This window comes from Montipora capricornis, chromosome 13 (genome assembly GCF_036669925.1).
Source record: "Montipora capricornis isolate CH-2021 chromosome 13, ASM3666992v2, whole genome shotgun sequence".
Classification (NCBI taxonomy): domain Eukaryota; kingdom Metazoa; phylum Cnidaria; class Anthozoa; order Scleractinia; family Acroporidae; genus Montipora; species Montipora capricornis.
The window spans coordinates 29,400,066-29,417,410 of NC_090895.1; the positions used below are offsets into that span (position 1 = coordinate 29,400,066).

The 17,345-nt window shown below is 39.4% G+C and overlaps 1 protein-coding gene across 3 annotated transcripts in view; it reads right to left on the minus strand.

The window, feature by feature from the left end:
• LOC138028408 (uncharacterized) overlaps positions 1-17,345 on the minus strand; it is an 87,403-nt gene that overhangs the window by 34,462 nt on the left and 35,596 nt on the right. For all 3 annotated transcript variants that reach the window (XM_068875943.1, XM_068875944.1, XM_068875942.1), the window contains 13 exons: positions 16,306-16,458; positions 14,622-14,971; positions 13,621-13,786; positions 12,025-12,358; positions 9,488-10,687; positions 8,572-8,957; positions 8,065-8,260; positions 6,476-7,100; positions 5,373-5,626; positions 4,706-5,284; positions 2,735-2,921; positions 2,028-2,242; positions 1,485-1,646 (listed from right to left, as the gene is read on the minus strand). In XM_068875943.1, the coding sequence (XP_068732044.1) occupies positions 1,485-1,646; positions 2,028-2,242; positions 2,735-2,921; positions 4,706-5,284; positions 5,373-5,626; positions 6,476-7,100; positions 8,065-8,260; positions 8,572-8,957; positions 9,488-10,687; positions 12,025-12,358; positions 13,621-13,786; positions 14,622-14,971; positions 16,306-16,458 (4,807 nt within the window). The remainder of the gene's footprint in view (positions 1-1,484; positions 1,647-2,027; positions 2,243-2,734; positions 2,922-4,705; positions 5,285-5,372; positions 5,627-6,475; positions 7,101-8,064; positions 8,261-8,571; positions 8,958-9,487; positions 10,688-12,024; positions 12,359-13,620; positions 13,787-14,621; positions 14,972-16,305; positions 16,459-17,345) is intronic.

A 17,345-nucleotide genomic window follows, 5' to 3' on the forward strand; every position in this document is an offset into this window, starting at 1 on the left:
TGCGACGGCCTTTTTATGCTCGCCTTTTCTAGTTGTAAATTTTCTTTGCGTTTCTCCGACGTAATTCTTGCTACATACTGTTCAGGGAATGTCATACACGAGACCTCGAATTTCTTCTTTGCCCATTTCGTCTTTCGGCTTTGGAAATATCTGGCCAATTGTATTGTAGGGTTTAAAAGTCACTTTGATACCATGATTGCCCAAAACTCTCTTTATGGGTTCGGAGGTCCCGCTAACGTACGGTATTGTGCAATATTTCTTTTCCGACTCTGCACCAGTTAATGGGTAGTTTAATGGTGGTTTAGGTTTGCTGGCATTCAAGATAAAGCGTTTGGGGTATCCATTTGATTGTAATGTGGACATTATTCTTTGTTTTTCCTTGTTTCGGTCGGATTTTGTTGAGGGAATTCTCTCGGCCCAATCCATTAACCACATTAACCACAGCTCGCTTGTGCATACTGGGATGGTGCGATAAATATTACAGATAGCGATCAGTGTGGGTAGGTTTCCGGTAGACGGTGGTGATTAATTTTCCGCGTCTTCCTGGTGATGAACCATGGTGTCAAGAAAGGCAATTTTACTCTTGTTCTCACGTTCAATTGTGAAAGTAATGCAAGGTTCAACTGAATTCAAATGTTCCAGAAAGGTCTGTGTACTTCCAGATTTTGCGGTTGTAATCACGTCGTCCACAAATCTCTTCCAAAACAAAGGTGGATTGGTTAGTGAAGCTAGCCCTCTTTCTTCAAGGTCTTCCATGACCGGGGGAGCCCATAGCTGTCCCATGAATTTGCTTGTAATGCTTGTGGTCATACTGAAAATTGGTGGTTGACAGGCAAAAGTCTAGTAATTTGACAATGCCAGTAATAGGTATGGCTGTCCTGTCCTGTAAATTTTCATCGTTGATCAGGCGGTTGTGAGCAACACTAATAGCTACGTCCACCGGAATCGATGTAAACAATGAAGGTTAGGGTTAGGGTTAGGGTTAGGGTTTCTTCCGACAAAATTCTTGCTACTTGCAGAAAAGAAAAAATGACACTAACTTTAGAAATTTAATTAGCGTTTTAGTTTATATCTTAGCTTTCATGTAAATTTTATCTTTCACTTTCCCTGATGAAGGTTGTTGAATACAACCGAAACGTCGGAAAACGTTTTTATTGTACATAATTTATATTTCAAACACCAGAGTAACATATATTTATATTTTGTATTTATATCTGTTTAGGTGAGAAAGGGTTGTTACAAACTCTTGAAAAAGTTGGGTGGAGGTTGTATTTCAATAGATTCCCTTCAATAGTGTAAGTAAAGACATAGAGACGATTTGAATGCAATCAAGATGTTTAAAGGTAAAATTCATTGAATTTTGACAAGAAATTGTTACAAATGCCATGACAGTGTATATCTTTAAGGAAAAAAAGATTGCCAAATTCTAGGGCAAATTTTTCGGTCCTAACAATTTTCTCCTCTAAAAGAGCAATGAACCTTACCAGCTGGGCACGGTTCTGGAGAAACTTGATCAATGCAGTAATGTCCTGCTGGACATGGATAACAAGCAGCAGCTTGGGTGTGGTTCATGTATGTTCCTGGGGAACATGGCCGAGGACTAGCTGTACCTTCGGGACAGAAATGGCCAATTGGACAGACATCACCTAGAAAAAGGAAACATTTCATGACCTTAACTACTGATCAGTTAGTACTAAAAGCAAAACAAGTTCGTGAAATTTGGTATTGATTTATATAGCAAGAAAGACCTTGTAAAAGGAATAAACAAGATTACTGAAACATGTACTTATCTGAAAAGCAACAGAGAACGGTTCTTAAAATTCAAGTGCCACTAATCTTGAATTACTCGTACCCCACAACATAATTCTAGCCAGGTGGCTAGGATTAACAAAAAATGATGCCATTCATGGATTTTATCTCCTTATTTGTTTAAAGCAAATACTCAGCCTAGAACAATAATATTTCTGAACATACTGCCTTCTTAAGTTGTGTTCCTTTTCAAAAATCACAGTCAATGAAATTCGTACCTGTGACACCATCAGTAGGTTCACTAACAGATGCATTTTCTTTGCAGAAGAAACCAGCTGAACAGTTGCCAGAAGTTTGATTGCGGCCATCAACAGCACAAAACTCCCCTGGATCACAGCCTTTGCAGTCAGCTTGAGAGGCAAGTTGTTGTGTAGGCCCATAAGTACCTTTCCTGCATGGTATGGTAACTGTTGTACCAGCTGGGCAGTAATGCCTAGAGGAAGGAGATCTCCCTATCACCTTATGTTCATAAAGTATTAATAACATACATGAAAAAATGTCAGTGTGTTGATTGGCTGAGAGCACGTCAATTTAACCCATAAAGAGTGCAGAAATTTGAAATAGTACAAATAAAGGTGAAATTGTTGCATTGATACCCAATCAAATGCGAGCCCTGGTTTTGGAATTTTTTCTGTGATTGTGTGATACACGTGTCTTGCTTCTGCTTAACCATCTCAAATTTTTTCTTGTATATTATTTACAAGTAACCACATGATTTTTCGTGTGCAATTTGGAATAAATAAAGGCTACAAACTTTTGTGCATCTTTGAAAAAAATTACTCATGCTTATCGCACTCAAAATCATGTGATTACCTACACTAATGATAATAACTCAATGCCAGGCTCCACCACATTCACTTTAGTAGAAGAGTTCCTCGATTACTGAGTTGAAGCACAATAAAGAAAGATTGCAAAACACCCTCACCCAGTTGGGCAAATGACTCCAGTGACACCATCATTTGGAGAAGGGTTGTCAGCTCGACCAATGCAGTGAAATCCTTCTGAACAATCATTTGTCCAAATGACATTGCCTTCCCCTTCACAGTATTTGCCAGGTGGACAATCAGTGCAATCCTCCACATTTTCTCCATGAGTTCTGTTATTAAATGTTCCTGAACAAAATGCAAAGAATTGTAGGTATGTTACTGAAACAATATTTCTTAGTCCCTTACTACAATTTTCATAATAATTCTGCAAAATCTTTCCATCGGTGCTCTGTTTTAAGGGTATTCAAAGCTACCTGAAGCTACACAGAACTGAAAGAAAGTCAAAGAAAGGATATTAGGTCACTAGGGATCGAACCTCTCACACAAAACACAGCGCACTAAACAACCGTGCAATCCTTAATTGTCCCGTCAGAAGTTTGATAGATAGAAGCCAAAACACAGTTTGGCTGTTGGTGCTTGAAGATGAAATCAGAAAAATTACGAAAATTTCACTGGGTTAGACATTTAGCACTCGCCCACTTGCCCAGGCAAGTCTCTAAAGTGTCGAGCAAGTGCAAATCATTTGGTGAGATTTTCGTAACCAAGAAATTATTTAAATTGCAAAATAAACCCTGCTTTTTATATTTCATCTTGCCAAGAAAACCCCTAAACATAAACTTATCATTTCCATTTTACAAAGTTTTACATGTATATTCCGAACTGTCTAATCAGTTGGTGCTAAAAGGCAACTTTAAGCTTCGTAAAGAGACACATAGACTAGGGTCAAGGGAAAAACCTCCTAGTAGGACTAAAATATCAAATGGAGGTATAGTTTCAATGATATTAACTGAGATGGTGACTTTAACAGGGTTCATGCTGGATTTCGTAAACTATATAAAATTCCAGGGCTATAATTCAATGAGTTTCCAAGAACCAGAAATTGAGTTTTTAAGGAGTGCTTGTAAGAAGATTTCAATGCCATACATCATGTTTCAGTGTTTTCTTTGCTGCAAAAACGACCTTGATATTTTTCCCACGTCCTGTGAGTAAGTGCACGCATTCACAGGCATTCTAATTTTTGCATTTAATCTTTCCTCCATACAGTCAACTCTCTCGTATGCGGACACCATCCGGAATTGGAAAAAGCGTCCATTAGTAGAGCTGTCCACTTAGGAGAATTAGTCCCATAATGTGACACTACAAATACATATTGTTCATGTGAAACAAACGCAGTTTGCTTTTCCACGGACAAATGGAGATATGACAAAACCCCACTGTTCTGTTGCTCTGTCAAATGTCATAGTTTTGTTTGAATTGCAAATTAAAGACAAAATTATTTCATTGCATCCGCTAAAGAGAGAGCATAAACAAAAGAAAAATCGAACTTTAATTTTCAAAAGTGTCAGTGTCCGTTTTTGAAAGAGTGTCTGCTTACAGGAATGTGTAAATACAGAGTTTGAATGAAAGGTAAAATGGGGAATTGAAAAAAATGTCTATAAGTAGAGCTGTCTGCTTATGAGAGTGTCTGATAGCGGAGAGTTGACTGTAGTCAAATTTGGGCTCAGTTTTTGAAATGTCTCTAACTTAGCATGATGCAATCTCAACAATTTTCACCCAAGCAAAAATTCAATGAGTTTTCAAGCACTTTCCCACCAAATCCCTTTTTTCAAAGGCTTTTCACGAACCCTGAGTTTTAGGCCCAGTGTTTTTATGAAACAATGAATTCCTCCATCACGAGTTAGGAATAGGTATTCAGAAAATAAGTTTTATATGAAATTTCAGCTTAAATGGATTCAACCTAGATGGATTCCACTCCAACAATTCATAACCAGGAATAATTAGACAAACGAGAATCAAACAAGGTTGAAATCATTTTAACCTTCACGTTAAGAAACAGGTAAATGGTTGTTTTCAAAAAATGTTTAGACACTGTTCGTTTCACACTATAACCTAACCCTAACATTGCATACCTTGAGGACACTTGTGCTCCCTAGCAAATTTAGTTCCACTTAGGCAGAAGTGACCTTTGATACAGGGAGTAGGGAACTGAACTCCATGACTGCAGTGAGTTGCGTTGAGAATCGTTCCATCACAATAGTAGCCCTGAAGGCAGATCTTACATGTTCCTTGCCGAAATTCATCCTGATAACTTCCATTGCCACATGGCACCTGGTATGCACTTCCCCTAGGACACTGATGTCCAGGTGTACATGTAAATTCAACTGGTGAGCTTGTTTTCTGTCCTCCAGGGCAAAAATATCCAGCATCACATTCTCCTGATGGCAATTCAAGTCCTCTTGAGCCACAGAAGTGCCCAGGTGTGCATGGCTGGCAACTGCTGATATTTTGATTGGCAGTGGAATTAGAGAAGGTTCCTTCAGGACATTTTTGTGGATCATATGTTCCAACTGGACAGTAATGGCCTCTTGGGCAAATTCCACCAGTAACATTGTCTGTTGGGTTTGAAAACCTTGCTCCTTCCTTGCAGAAGTAACCAGCATCACAAGGGCCCGATACATTTGACAGTTCGGCATGGTTGCAGTAATGTCCTGAAAAAAAAAAAAAGGACAATAAAAATATGCAATAATTATTCACTGTCAGTGTTGAGAGTGTTACATATCATTAAAAAAACGTTACCTCTCAAGCATGGTGTTGGCTCTCGTGAACCCTTAGGACAAAAAAATCCAGGCTGACAGACCCCTCCGGTCGTGGTATTGGGACAGAAACAACCGGTTCCATTGGTAGAATTGCAGTATCCAACAACACCAACATCAGCCGGCTTTTCAGACCATGCTCCACGTACACAATACCAACCACTAGCACAGTCACCAGTTGGGTTTTCCAGACCAGCTTTGTCACAAAACTTGCCAGGGACACATGGTGTACAATCACTGTAATTAGCAACCGAAACAAGTGCAAGTGGAATAAGCTTTTCACTAAAAACAACACCTACAACTCTTTCAAAATAATGTGCATGCAAAAGATCCTACCAAGTAGAATAGAGTGTAATACACTATTTGTGAACATGCTATAAAAAATTGCACATTCAGTTCAGTTCAGTTCTTTATTTTCCAAATAGGTATTTTTAACAAATTGGACATGCCCACAGGTAGCAGATGCTAATCTAGGTGGGTCATGTCGTGACTAAAAAGAGTAGGTAGACAAGTTTACAGGAAAATCAAGAAGATAAATGTACAAGAATATATATTATAAAATTAAGTTTGTGAGCTAATTAGTACCACATTAAGAGAAAGTGCCATGAGATATCTTATTTTACAAAAACTCTTAATAGATCTAACTTTGGAATAATACAATTAAGGCTATACTTATCATTCTAAAAAAGAAAATACAATTAAATCTTAATTACCTTTTGAATAATGTTTCGTACATCAAGGTAAGAATCTCCCGAGGTCAGGATATCGAAAAGTACTCTTTTTATTTTTCTTTTAGTCATATTTTGAAAGATTTCTTAATGTAAGAGGCATCTTGTCCCAATTCTAGAAAACGAGTTTAGTTGAATAGAGAGTCTAGAGCTTTGTGTGTAAAAGTTGTCCGAAGCAGAGGATCGGGTATTATAAGAGTGAATATTAGAAATGTCTTGAAACAGGTCTCGAATATTTCTGGGTGCATTTCTGTGTCTAATGTCAAACGTCAACATGACCTGAAAAAAACAAATGCTGAAACGATGCTGTCAGCCGATTCCAAAAATTAGTCCATCAACTATGTAAAAATGTGATTACCTCATACTCTGCCTCCTTGTTTTGCTGTTGAAGTAACCTTTAGGGCAAGGGTTATCAAATGGTGCTTCAGTTCCAACTGGACAATAATGACCCACTGGGCATTCCATCATGCAAGATGTAGAGTTCGATGGACAATAATAGCCTGCACAACAATGTGTACAGTTGGATTGGCCTGTGCGATCATTGTATGTCCCAGCTTTGCAACCTAAAGGATGGGAAGTTCTAGCAGGACAAAAATGTCCGATGGGGCAAGGCCCACCTGACGCTGTAACATTGGGTGGATTAGGGATCTTTGATCCCTTAAGGCAATAGAATCCAGGGTCACATGGACCAGAAACATTTTGGAGTCCAAGCTCTCCACAATAATGACCTTCTGTGCAATTTTGACACTCGGTCACTTCTTCCAACAGCTTCACATTGGAGAATGTTCCCTTTGGACATTTTTCTGGCTCGCCTGTGGCAGCAGGACAGTAATGTCCCTCAGGGCAAGGCCCTGAATCTTGGCTTTCACTTGGAGTGGCTGATTCAGCACTATGGCGGCAGAAGTAGCCAGCACTGCACTTTCCACTGACAGCTGTAGCATTTTCATGTGCGCAGAATTTACCAGAATCACAAGGACGACAACCTTGGGAGAGAAAGTACAAGCAGCTATATCAACTGTTGTTTATGAATAAATGCTCTGACTTTGTGTTGGAATATGTTGATCATGACAATGATCAATAATAAGAGGTATAATCGATTGTCTCATAAAGTAGTCACTTGTAAGGTGTCACATAATTTTCCACCGCTTACTGGTGGTCTTCTTCAGGCAATAACTTGGCAAACTGATGATAAGTGCTACTATATGTATCACGGTGGTTGGTTGTGATAGGTGCTGTGATACCCCCTTTAGAATGAGGCTCACACTCAGTCTGGTAGACCCAGAAGAGTGAGGGAAGCTATGCACGTAAGAGTTCCCCATAATTACATCCACAGAATAATGCAATCAAAATTTCTGAAGCATGGATACCAACGATCAAGAAACACGACAGGAGATCAGTACATCAACAAACTACGAAGAGAAAACTTTGAATCAAACCTCTCAGGAATTACACGAAGGAATATAATAAGGATGCAGTCCACCTATCACAGCCCACCACCGTGATAAAATGTTGTGGTCTTCAACTTAAGTGACTAGATAGTGAGACAAACGATCGCATTTAGGTCAAATTTTACATTTTCGTCGAAGGGGAAAAACAGAGTTCCTGGAGCAAAACCTCTCAGAAACAAAGTAGAGAACTAACAAACTCAACCCAAAAATGATGATCAGAGCACAAATTGTACCTCCCTTAATTTATACCTTTACTAATTTTATCAGGAAGACTGAAAACCATGTGGCATAGGACAATAGTAGCTGAAGATGAGGAGATGGGAAACAGTTGGGACGAGTCAGAAAAGACAAGCTGAAGACAGAGACGTGGTAATCTACGGTTGCAGCCTCATGTCCACTGGGGATGAAGAGGATTTAGTTTGCACAATAGGGCAAAAGTAACTGTAAAAATTGACTACATTGCCCCTGTATTCATAGAGCCTCAAGGAGAGATACTTACTGGTTACATTAGACAGACCAGGCCTGTCGCCGTACGTGCCCTTGGGACACGGTCTCCAGTTGAAACCTGTTTTTACTGGGCAAAAGAACCCCAGGGGGCATGGTTCTGGGTCTTGACTCTTGTCGTTCACGCAGTAAAATCCAGCAGGGCAGTCCAAACAAGAGTCGGCAAGAGGATCTTTCATATAGGTACCATCCTAATGGAAACAGAACCATCATTATAGCATTTCAGATAACATTCTAACCTGCATACTCATTCTTGCCCAAATCAAAGCTTAATGGCAAATGAAGCTTGGGACAAAAGGAAAAGGAATTTTCTGTTTGAAGACAAAATTAATGTTTTAAAAGTGCTACATGTATAGTTTTAAAGCCACATTGCACTTTACCTATTTTGTCCAAATAAAGTCCTTCCATATAGCAGAGAGTTCCTTTTGTTCCACTGTCATAAAGAAAGGGGTAAAATTTCTTTTTTCAAGGCTACTACCCTCATGATATTACCAGTACATACCTCACATGGAATAGGATTTGGAGTTTTTCCAGGGCAAAAGTGCCCTGGGGTACAGTTCCCTCCAGTGATGCTATCCTGGGGTGCTGGGTGCTCTGCTCTTCCTGTGCAGTAATATCGAGGCCAGCACTGTCCACTGGGAGCTGTGAGAGCACTACCATTACAGAACAGACCAGGTGTACAGTTTGTGCAATTATCAATACTTGTCAGTCCTAATGTGTTTGAAAACGTTCCTGGTGGACATTCCTCTGGAGCAACAGTACCTTTAACACAGTAATGCCCAACAGGGCATTCCTCACCAGTAACACCATCAATTGGAGTGGGAGTGTGGGCTCCTAATCGGCAATAGTAGCCTTCCAGACAATCGTCTGTAAATGTAGGTGATGAACCTTAAAAGACAAAATATTATTAACACCTGTCAACTGAGGTGCAAGTCAAAAAGATTGTTAAGCAATAACGCCAGTTGTCATGAGCATCAGCTTGCTACTTTAGCAATAAGAATATTGCATTTGCTATTGCAATGAGGACAGTCACATACTAAGAATGTGAAAACTACTTAACATTACAACCAAATTTAAAATAAGGTGACTACGTCCATTGTGTAGAAAGCAAAAGGGTCAGAAACAAAACAGATAGCAAGAAAAGGAATCCAGGACATTGGGGTCTAAAATAACCAATAATTTACACACTGTTGTAACTATGAAAAGACTAAAAAAAAAATAACAATAGAACTAAAGATAGGAAAAAGAAATTTCAGTTTTTCCTATTGTTCTGACTACTGAATGGAAGATGTGGATCAAAGCATTAATAAAAGGAGCTGAAGACAAATAAACACCCACTTTCCGTTTACTGTGTAGTCACTATTTTTATTTTAATTAATGGCTCCAATGATTTATGGTTGCATTTAGGCATCTCTTACCGAGGCAGTATTTTCCAGGTGGGCACTTGACACACTGATCAGGATGGAAAAGCTGAGTTCCGTTTCCATGCGTTCCATTTGGACAGCCAAATTCAGTTGAAAACCTTGTTCCATTGGGACAGTAAAAGCCATTAGGGCACAAAAAGCTTACAAAGGAGCTGAGATCATCTTTGTTGTCACAATAATACCCAGCAGGACACGTTTTACATTTATCTTGTTGCACTTCATCCTGATAGGTTCCAGATGGGCACTTGACTGGTGCAGGAGTCTCTTCTGGGCAGAAATGTCCCACTGTGCATGGCTTAAGCTTATCACTGGATTCTCCAGTAGGGCAGAAAAATTTGGCTGAACAAACTCCAGTTGGTTTTGTTAATCCTTCAGTTTCACAGTATGAACCACTTGTGCAAGCAGTGCAGTTGTCCTTGTGAGCATTGCCTGTATTATTTGAAAATGTTCCTCTGGGGCAACGCCTTGGAACTTTGGTGCCCTTGGGGCAATAATGCCCAGGTGGACAGATGTTCCCAGTTATTTCATCAGATGGCCGTGGAACCTTAGCATTACTTGTGCAAAACCAGCCTGGGTCACACTCAGCTGTGACATCATCCTTTCCTTTGCCTTCACAATAATACCCTCCTGTGCAAGCAGTAGGTTCATGGGACCCTGAAGGGCAGAAAAATCCTTCTTGGCACTCCCCCCCGGTGGAGTTTGCAGGACAAAGACAGTTACCTGTAGTGAAATTGTCATAATCTTGAGGCCTGTCTGAAAAGGCAGCATTCACACAGAAATAACCAGGTGCACATGGCCCACTTGGAGCTGTAAGTCCAGAGTCATTGCAAAACTGTCCCCCAGGACATGCAGTGCAGTCAGCAATACTCAAACCCTTCTCAAAGCCATTGAAAAAGCCTTTACTGCATGGAAATTGTGTAGCATACTCTGTGCCATTAGGACAGTAATGGCCCTTGGGGCAAGGGTAAGGTTCAAAGGAAGTAGAGTTCTCAGGGCAGAAATACCCTGCCGGACATGTAAAGCAAGCTTCTTCTCCTTCGTTTGGGTTATATGTTCCTCTCCGACAGCCCAAAGGATATGCTGTACCCAGTTCACAAAAGTGCCCTTTCGGACAAGGTCCTCCAATTGCTGACACAAAGGTAGGTCTCGCTGTGTTTGAGCCTCGTCTGCAGTAAAACCCTGGAGCACATTTTCCTGTTTCACAACAAAAGTATGAATATCAATCATAAAATAAAGTGAGTTGATACATTATGGCAATTTAATCATGGGTGCAGCATGTTGATATTGAAAAGCTAGTCTGGATTTGGTAGACAATGCACCTACACGTTAAACTTTTATCACAAGACAAGAGGCTAGCCACAGTTGAAGGCAACCACCAGAAAGCTCCTTTTTCTATCATGATAATGATTATTTTACTAGACACGGGGGTCACTCCTGTCCCACTGAGCACAACTAATGTCCTCAGTAATACTGGTACTCATTCTACCAACCTCAAATGTGTACTTTGGAGCACAAGCAGGTATACACTACAATACGCCTCCCCTTTCAATGTCATTATTTTAGTCAAGACTGGGTTAAAATAAGGAATTGCACATGCAACAAATAGTTATGGATTTAAAGGGCCACTACGACGAAAATTTTTGGTTTTCTTTTTGAATTTTTTCAATGTCAATTAAGTCAATATGTTCAAAATAATATAATGCATTTAAATTTGGAATGATAGAAGCGACACATAAGTAGGGAAATAGCCAGCCAAAAACCACTAAAAATCTGTCCGCCATTACTCGGACGGCATTGGAGAAGCCTGCGATATATTTTATAAGCGGTCTTCACGCAAGACTTGGCTCGTGACGTCATACACGCATCGCTTCATGGGCGTTTGACAAAGCGATCAAGGAGTAATGTATATATAATATCAGCAAAAAGCAACTCGCGACCTCTCACATCTCATAGACGGCATGGGAAATTAGCCGCATTTATTTTGAGCCTTGCGCATATGACATCACACCCCAGGCGATCCAGCTACACCCATCCCTTTTCCTTGTTCAAGGTCATTTGCCGTTCGAGTAATGGCGGACAGCGAAAACCAAAAAACTATGTTACAATAATCATACTTTCTGTGGGAATTTTGAGATAAAAATTGGCATGATACCTATTTAGTAAGTCTATTTTCAAAATCTAGAGAAAAAGGACGTGCAAAATTTTCATCGTAGTGGCACTTTAAATTAGCTGCTTGAGTCTTTCAACATTAAGATTGGTGGAGGACTAATTTGTGAATGATCCTTTCCTTTTTGCAAATGTACTAAATGGTGTTTCGGGCAGCTGCTGTTGCATTACATCACTTTCACAATTTCAACAAATGTTGTCTTGAAATCCTGACAGGTTGTTACGTTTCCAGCACACACTTGAGAGGTACAGTAAGATTTTACAGGGTTAATCATCTGGATGAGAATTGCAATTAACACCTTTTCACACTTTCAAAACAGATTTTAGAAACGTTTTTCTAAGATTTAGATGAAATATTTTTTTACCAGTTGGCGCTGTAAGATTGGACTGCTCACAATAATGTCCATCTGAACAGGGAGTGCACTCGCTATCGCTCTCCAACTGTGAGACATTTGAAAATGTGCCATTAGGGCATCCTATGGGTTCAGATGTTTCTTCAGGACAGTATGCTCCTGGTGGGCAAACACCTCCGATTCCAGTGAAATTAAAACTAGGTCTTGGAGTATTCACACCCAACACACAATAAAAGCCTGGATCGCAGTTTCCAGATTCGCTACTTGGAAAACTTTCAACCCCAGCACCCTTGCAGTATTTGCCAGGTAGACAAGGGTGGCATTCCTCTTTGCGAGCCAATTTCAGCTAGAAGAATGCAAAAGAAAAAGAATGTTTTAAAATCACTGTTCACCCACTGAATATGACAAGTCATCTCATGGTTTGTTATACTTGGTGACTCTATGATTATTTCTGCACACCTTTTTAAGATGTCAATGTCACAAGCAACAACCCTTTCCTAAAAAAAAACAATGTTAACCCTAACCCTAACCCTAACCCATGAATCACCAACATACGTTCAGTCCTTAGTTAAAGGCCCACCTTCAACCGACAGGCTTTTCAACTGTTTGCTTTCATTGTGGAAATTCGCATTGCTAATCATAGTGATCTGATTGGATGAATTTCAGCTTTGGCGAGATTTTCATCACCCTGCCAGAAGAGCCTTTCTTTATTTCTGCAGAAATCGTGTTAAGTCTTTAATGAGTATGCGCGAGCCAAATCCAGGCCAAGTCTCGATCGCACTTCAAGACGTCATGTTGATTTTCGTACTGAAGGCTCGATTTTGGCCTTCGCCTTGTCAAAAATATGATGAGCGCATTGCCTAAACCGGTTTGACTGGAGTGACTAGCCCAGGAAGGTGGTCTGCGGTGACCTGTAAAAGACTTGAAACGTTTTCTGCAGAGCATCTTTTTCTCGCCCTCTGGTGAGTTTTAGAGAGGCTCTGCTCGCAGGGTGGGTTTTCATACATGAAAATTGTTGCACAGTAAGCAATGCCTGTCGGTTGAAGGTGGGTCTTTAACGAATTACTGGATTTAACAAAATCCCGCATAATCACTATTGAAAATTTTGAGATTTAAATTATTAATTAATTGCTTCTATCTCAGGGACTGTGAATGACAAAATAAAGTTCCTATTCTCGACCACACTCTTCTTTCTTTCGGCTGAAACATAAGTTGTATTTTCCACTGGCTGAGGAATGAAATAAATGGACAATGTTTTCTCACACAACTCTGGGGCCTGGGCCCGAGGGTTTGTTTTTGCACAGGAGAGTTTTTTGCTTTTTTTGCTGTCTGTCATTGCTGACGTATATTTCAGAGCCCCAGTTCCCACCCCACCCTTCGTTTGAGTTGATCACATACACTCTGTTGGTTAGGTATTCTTTATTAAGACTGTCAGCATAGTCTTACTAATCTTATAACTGTTGTTTTAATTAATATTACTGTATTTTGCCTACATTACACATAATGTTAGGCTGTATTGGTTTGAGAAATAAAAGAGTCAGTTGGCAGCAGTCAGCTTGACAATGGCTCCCAGGTGTGAGAGAACACCATTTAGAAAAAAATGCTAACCTGAGGGTTGTATGTTCCAAAGGGGCACTTTTGCTGTGATTTTCCAGTTCCAGCTGGGCAGTAATGACCTCTTGGACAAGGAATTGGTTTCTTCGAATCCCCTTCAGCTCCCTCACAGTAGAAGCGTTCTGGACACGTTAAGCATGCTTCCAGGCCAGTAACATTGCTGAATACAAAGAAGAAATGAAACAAATTAGAGTACAGACACTGATAATGTATGTACATCCTAGTGTATTTATCATAGATAGGATATTTCTATATGGCTGGGAGAGTTTTCCTGGGAACTAAAACTCTCATAAAGTACAATCAACATGATCACGACATACAGGAACCGAGTGGCCTATTAATTTTTTCTTATGTAACACAAGTAATGTTGAGCAATCTGTTTATGAAAAATTAAGAGTGGAAAAATACATTTCTGTCATGAGAAATACCCAAACTGCTTTTGTAAAAAAAAAAGTCATAGGTTTCTCGAGTGAAATACAATGTATTTTGGTGTTGTTAACAAACTGTTAGTCAAGTGCTTTGATCTGTAAATCTGTAAAAATAAATTGAGCAATGACATTACGATTCCTATCTTTTTTCCGACCTTTTCTGTTGTACTAATACCCAGTAAATGAATTTGCTTTTCAAGCTCTACCATGTACACGATTAGTTTTCCTCCCTAATATACTATTTAATTATAATAAAACGAAATATAATTCACTTACTGGAAAATTAAAGACGAACGATCGACGTTTCGGCCATATCACATGGCCTTCATCAGGAATCTGCTGAGTCAGCTTGGGTCACGCAAGTGTCACATGATAGCTGACTCGGCACATCCCGTAACGCACGGCACGTCCCGTAACGTCAATCGTTCGTCTTTAATTTTCCAGTAAGTGAATTACTTTTGTTTTATTATATGGCTCAACTGGATGACTGATACAATTCATTGTCATACTATTTAGTTGTGGTTTGAAACAAGAATAACTGTAATCTATGCTGGAACCAATGTATACCTGTACGTTCCTGGTATACAGTCTTTGTAGAAAGAACTTCCAACAGGACAATGAAACCCAGCTGGACATATGTTTCCAGTACTGCCATCTCGGGGCATGGGTGTGGTTGCAGCACTTTTACAATAATAGCCAGCTTGGCAAACTCCATTTGGTTCCGTTAAACCTTCTCCCGTACAAGATCGGCCAGGGTCGCAGTCAATGCACTGGTCTTGCCTTTCAAGCCCTGTTCTGTTGCTGTAAGTACCATTTTTACAAGGATACTGGAAAGGACGTTCAGTGCCAATTGGACAGAAAAAACCAGCAGGGCAAACACCACCGTATGTGATGTTTGAAAATAAAGAACCACTATTCTAAAAGCAAAGGATTGAAAAGCATTTAATTTAAAAAAAAAAAAGATAATAATAATAATAACGATTATACACAGGATGAAGCACCACATCTGATTCCCTCACTTACATTGTAACGTAGATAAACATGATTGAAAGTTACCTAGAGGTGAGAGCACTTGCCTAGAAGAAATGCATTATACACCTTATTCCAAAATGGCCACCATTTTAGTATTCTTTTGTTTCCATGCAAATTGGCCTTTACGGCCTCATTCAAGGTTAGATATTCTTTTGAATTTTATGTTTCAAAGCGAGGCCATGAGGGCCAATTTGCATAGAAACAAAAGAATACTAAAATGGCAGCCATTTTGGAATAAGGTGTATGCTACTCTCCTCTGAGAAAGTTTTTTTTGGTACAATCACCAAAAAAGCAACACAAGTTTGATCTGATCTGATATAATTCCACTTATAACTCATTGACCCTTGGGAGGGAGACTTAACAGATTTTACCCTGGCTAACACCAGATGATTTTACTCGTCGACTGGGGGCGTCCTAGGCCGTTTGAGGTGACATGGGTTAATTTAATTTGGTGCCAATTAGTGAGAACAGTGCTTAGCACGGGACCCACTTAATCTGCAATGATGTTATGGGTGCTCTACTCACCAGACACAAATGGGAGCAAGTCTTAATCCCATTCACCCCTAAACCGGCCTAAATCGGCCATACTTTGTATTTTACTCTGTCTAACGCCAGAGTATTTTACTCTGTCTAACACCAGAGTATTTTACTCGTCAATGGGGAACCCCCAGGAGCCAATGGGTTAATAATAAGTAAAGTCAAATAAATAACTTGAGCGTAGCAATGTAACCTTGAGACTCACAAAATAACAATATGGTGACGAGTGAAATTACGGAATAACTTCATGTGAGTTTTGGCCAAAATCAAATAAAGGTTCAGGAAATTATTTGATTTTGGACAAAATGCAAGTGAAATTACTCCCTAATTTCACGAGTATACCATTTGATTAGCTATTAATATCATGGGTGGCAAAGTACTCCTTAATTTTCAAACCTGGACGCCATTTTGGCACTGATGGAAAAGTGGCCATGGAACTGAAATTTGCCATGGCGCTGAAATTTCACGCCAAAATTAAGGAGTAATATTATTAATTTTGTCACCCATGTTATTATTGTTATTATTCCTTCCCAAGTTACAATCTGTGATAATTAACCTGGACCCAGCTGCTCAATGGGTGAACCTTGTTATCTGATGGATAAAAAGTGAATACTGATTTATCGGATGGATGGGCTATGTTTGTTTTCAACAAACAAGGCCAGGTAGATATAAATCAACTTACTGGTGTTGGACTTGGTGAACCACCAGTACAATAGTATCCAGCAAAGCATTTGCCTTCTGTTGCATTTAATCCTGGCTGCTTGCAAAATGAACCTGCGTCACATTGACGGCAAGCCTCTATTGTGGCTTCTCCTTCATTTGGATTAAAGGTACCCTGCAAAAAAAGAAAATGATATTTTTTTTTATCATGTTTGTGTGAGACCTGTTAAAGGACAAGAAATAATCTGGCACTTTGATCAGGAAGACAGAGAGCTTCTGACCAGAGTCTTGATTTCTCAAATCCTTGTAAAAATAGCTCTGAGTTGAGGATTCAAACTACACAATGTATATCAGCATCAATACAGGCAATTAAAGACAACTAATTAGATTTATTAAGACAGTTATCATTCCCCAGTATGTAATGGAAATTATATACAATTTAAGAGGGAGGCTAGGGAACATTCCCTTAACTTCCAGGGAAGGATCAAATTTATGGTTTGATGAATGGATTTGCGTAAATACAAGCCAAGGATAGAGTTCCACTTTAAACCTTATCTTTCCTGATTATGTTGTGAAAATTTATGTGGGACTACAGTTTTTAGTTGCTGTAGCTCTGGATGATGTTTTTCCTTGGTCACTTCAGTTTGACACAGACAAAACTGTCTAAAATCAAAATTTGGCAGATTTACAAACGTCATTACGGTTATCGGGTGCAACTGTTTTTTAATTACAAAGCACTTTTCAAATAATTATAATTATTATCAGGGTTTGTGCTGGATTTTGTATATAAAATTCTGGGAGTATTCAAGGAGTTCTCAAGAACCAGAAAGGAGTGTTTGTGAGAGGATTTCTATGCCATACATCGTGTTTGAGTATTTTCTTTTCTGAAAAAGCCTACCTTGATATCCTCTAACGAACCTTGACCACACATGCATGAACACATCTCATAAAACTAAATTGGCCTCTGTTTCATCACATGGTACAAAAAAAAGATAAACAAATTCTCTCCCACATCCTGTGAGTTAAGTGCATGCATTGGCAGTTTAATTTTGCATTTAATCT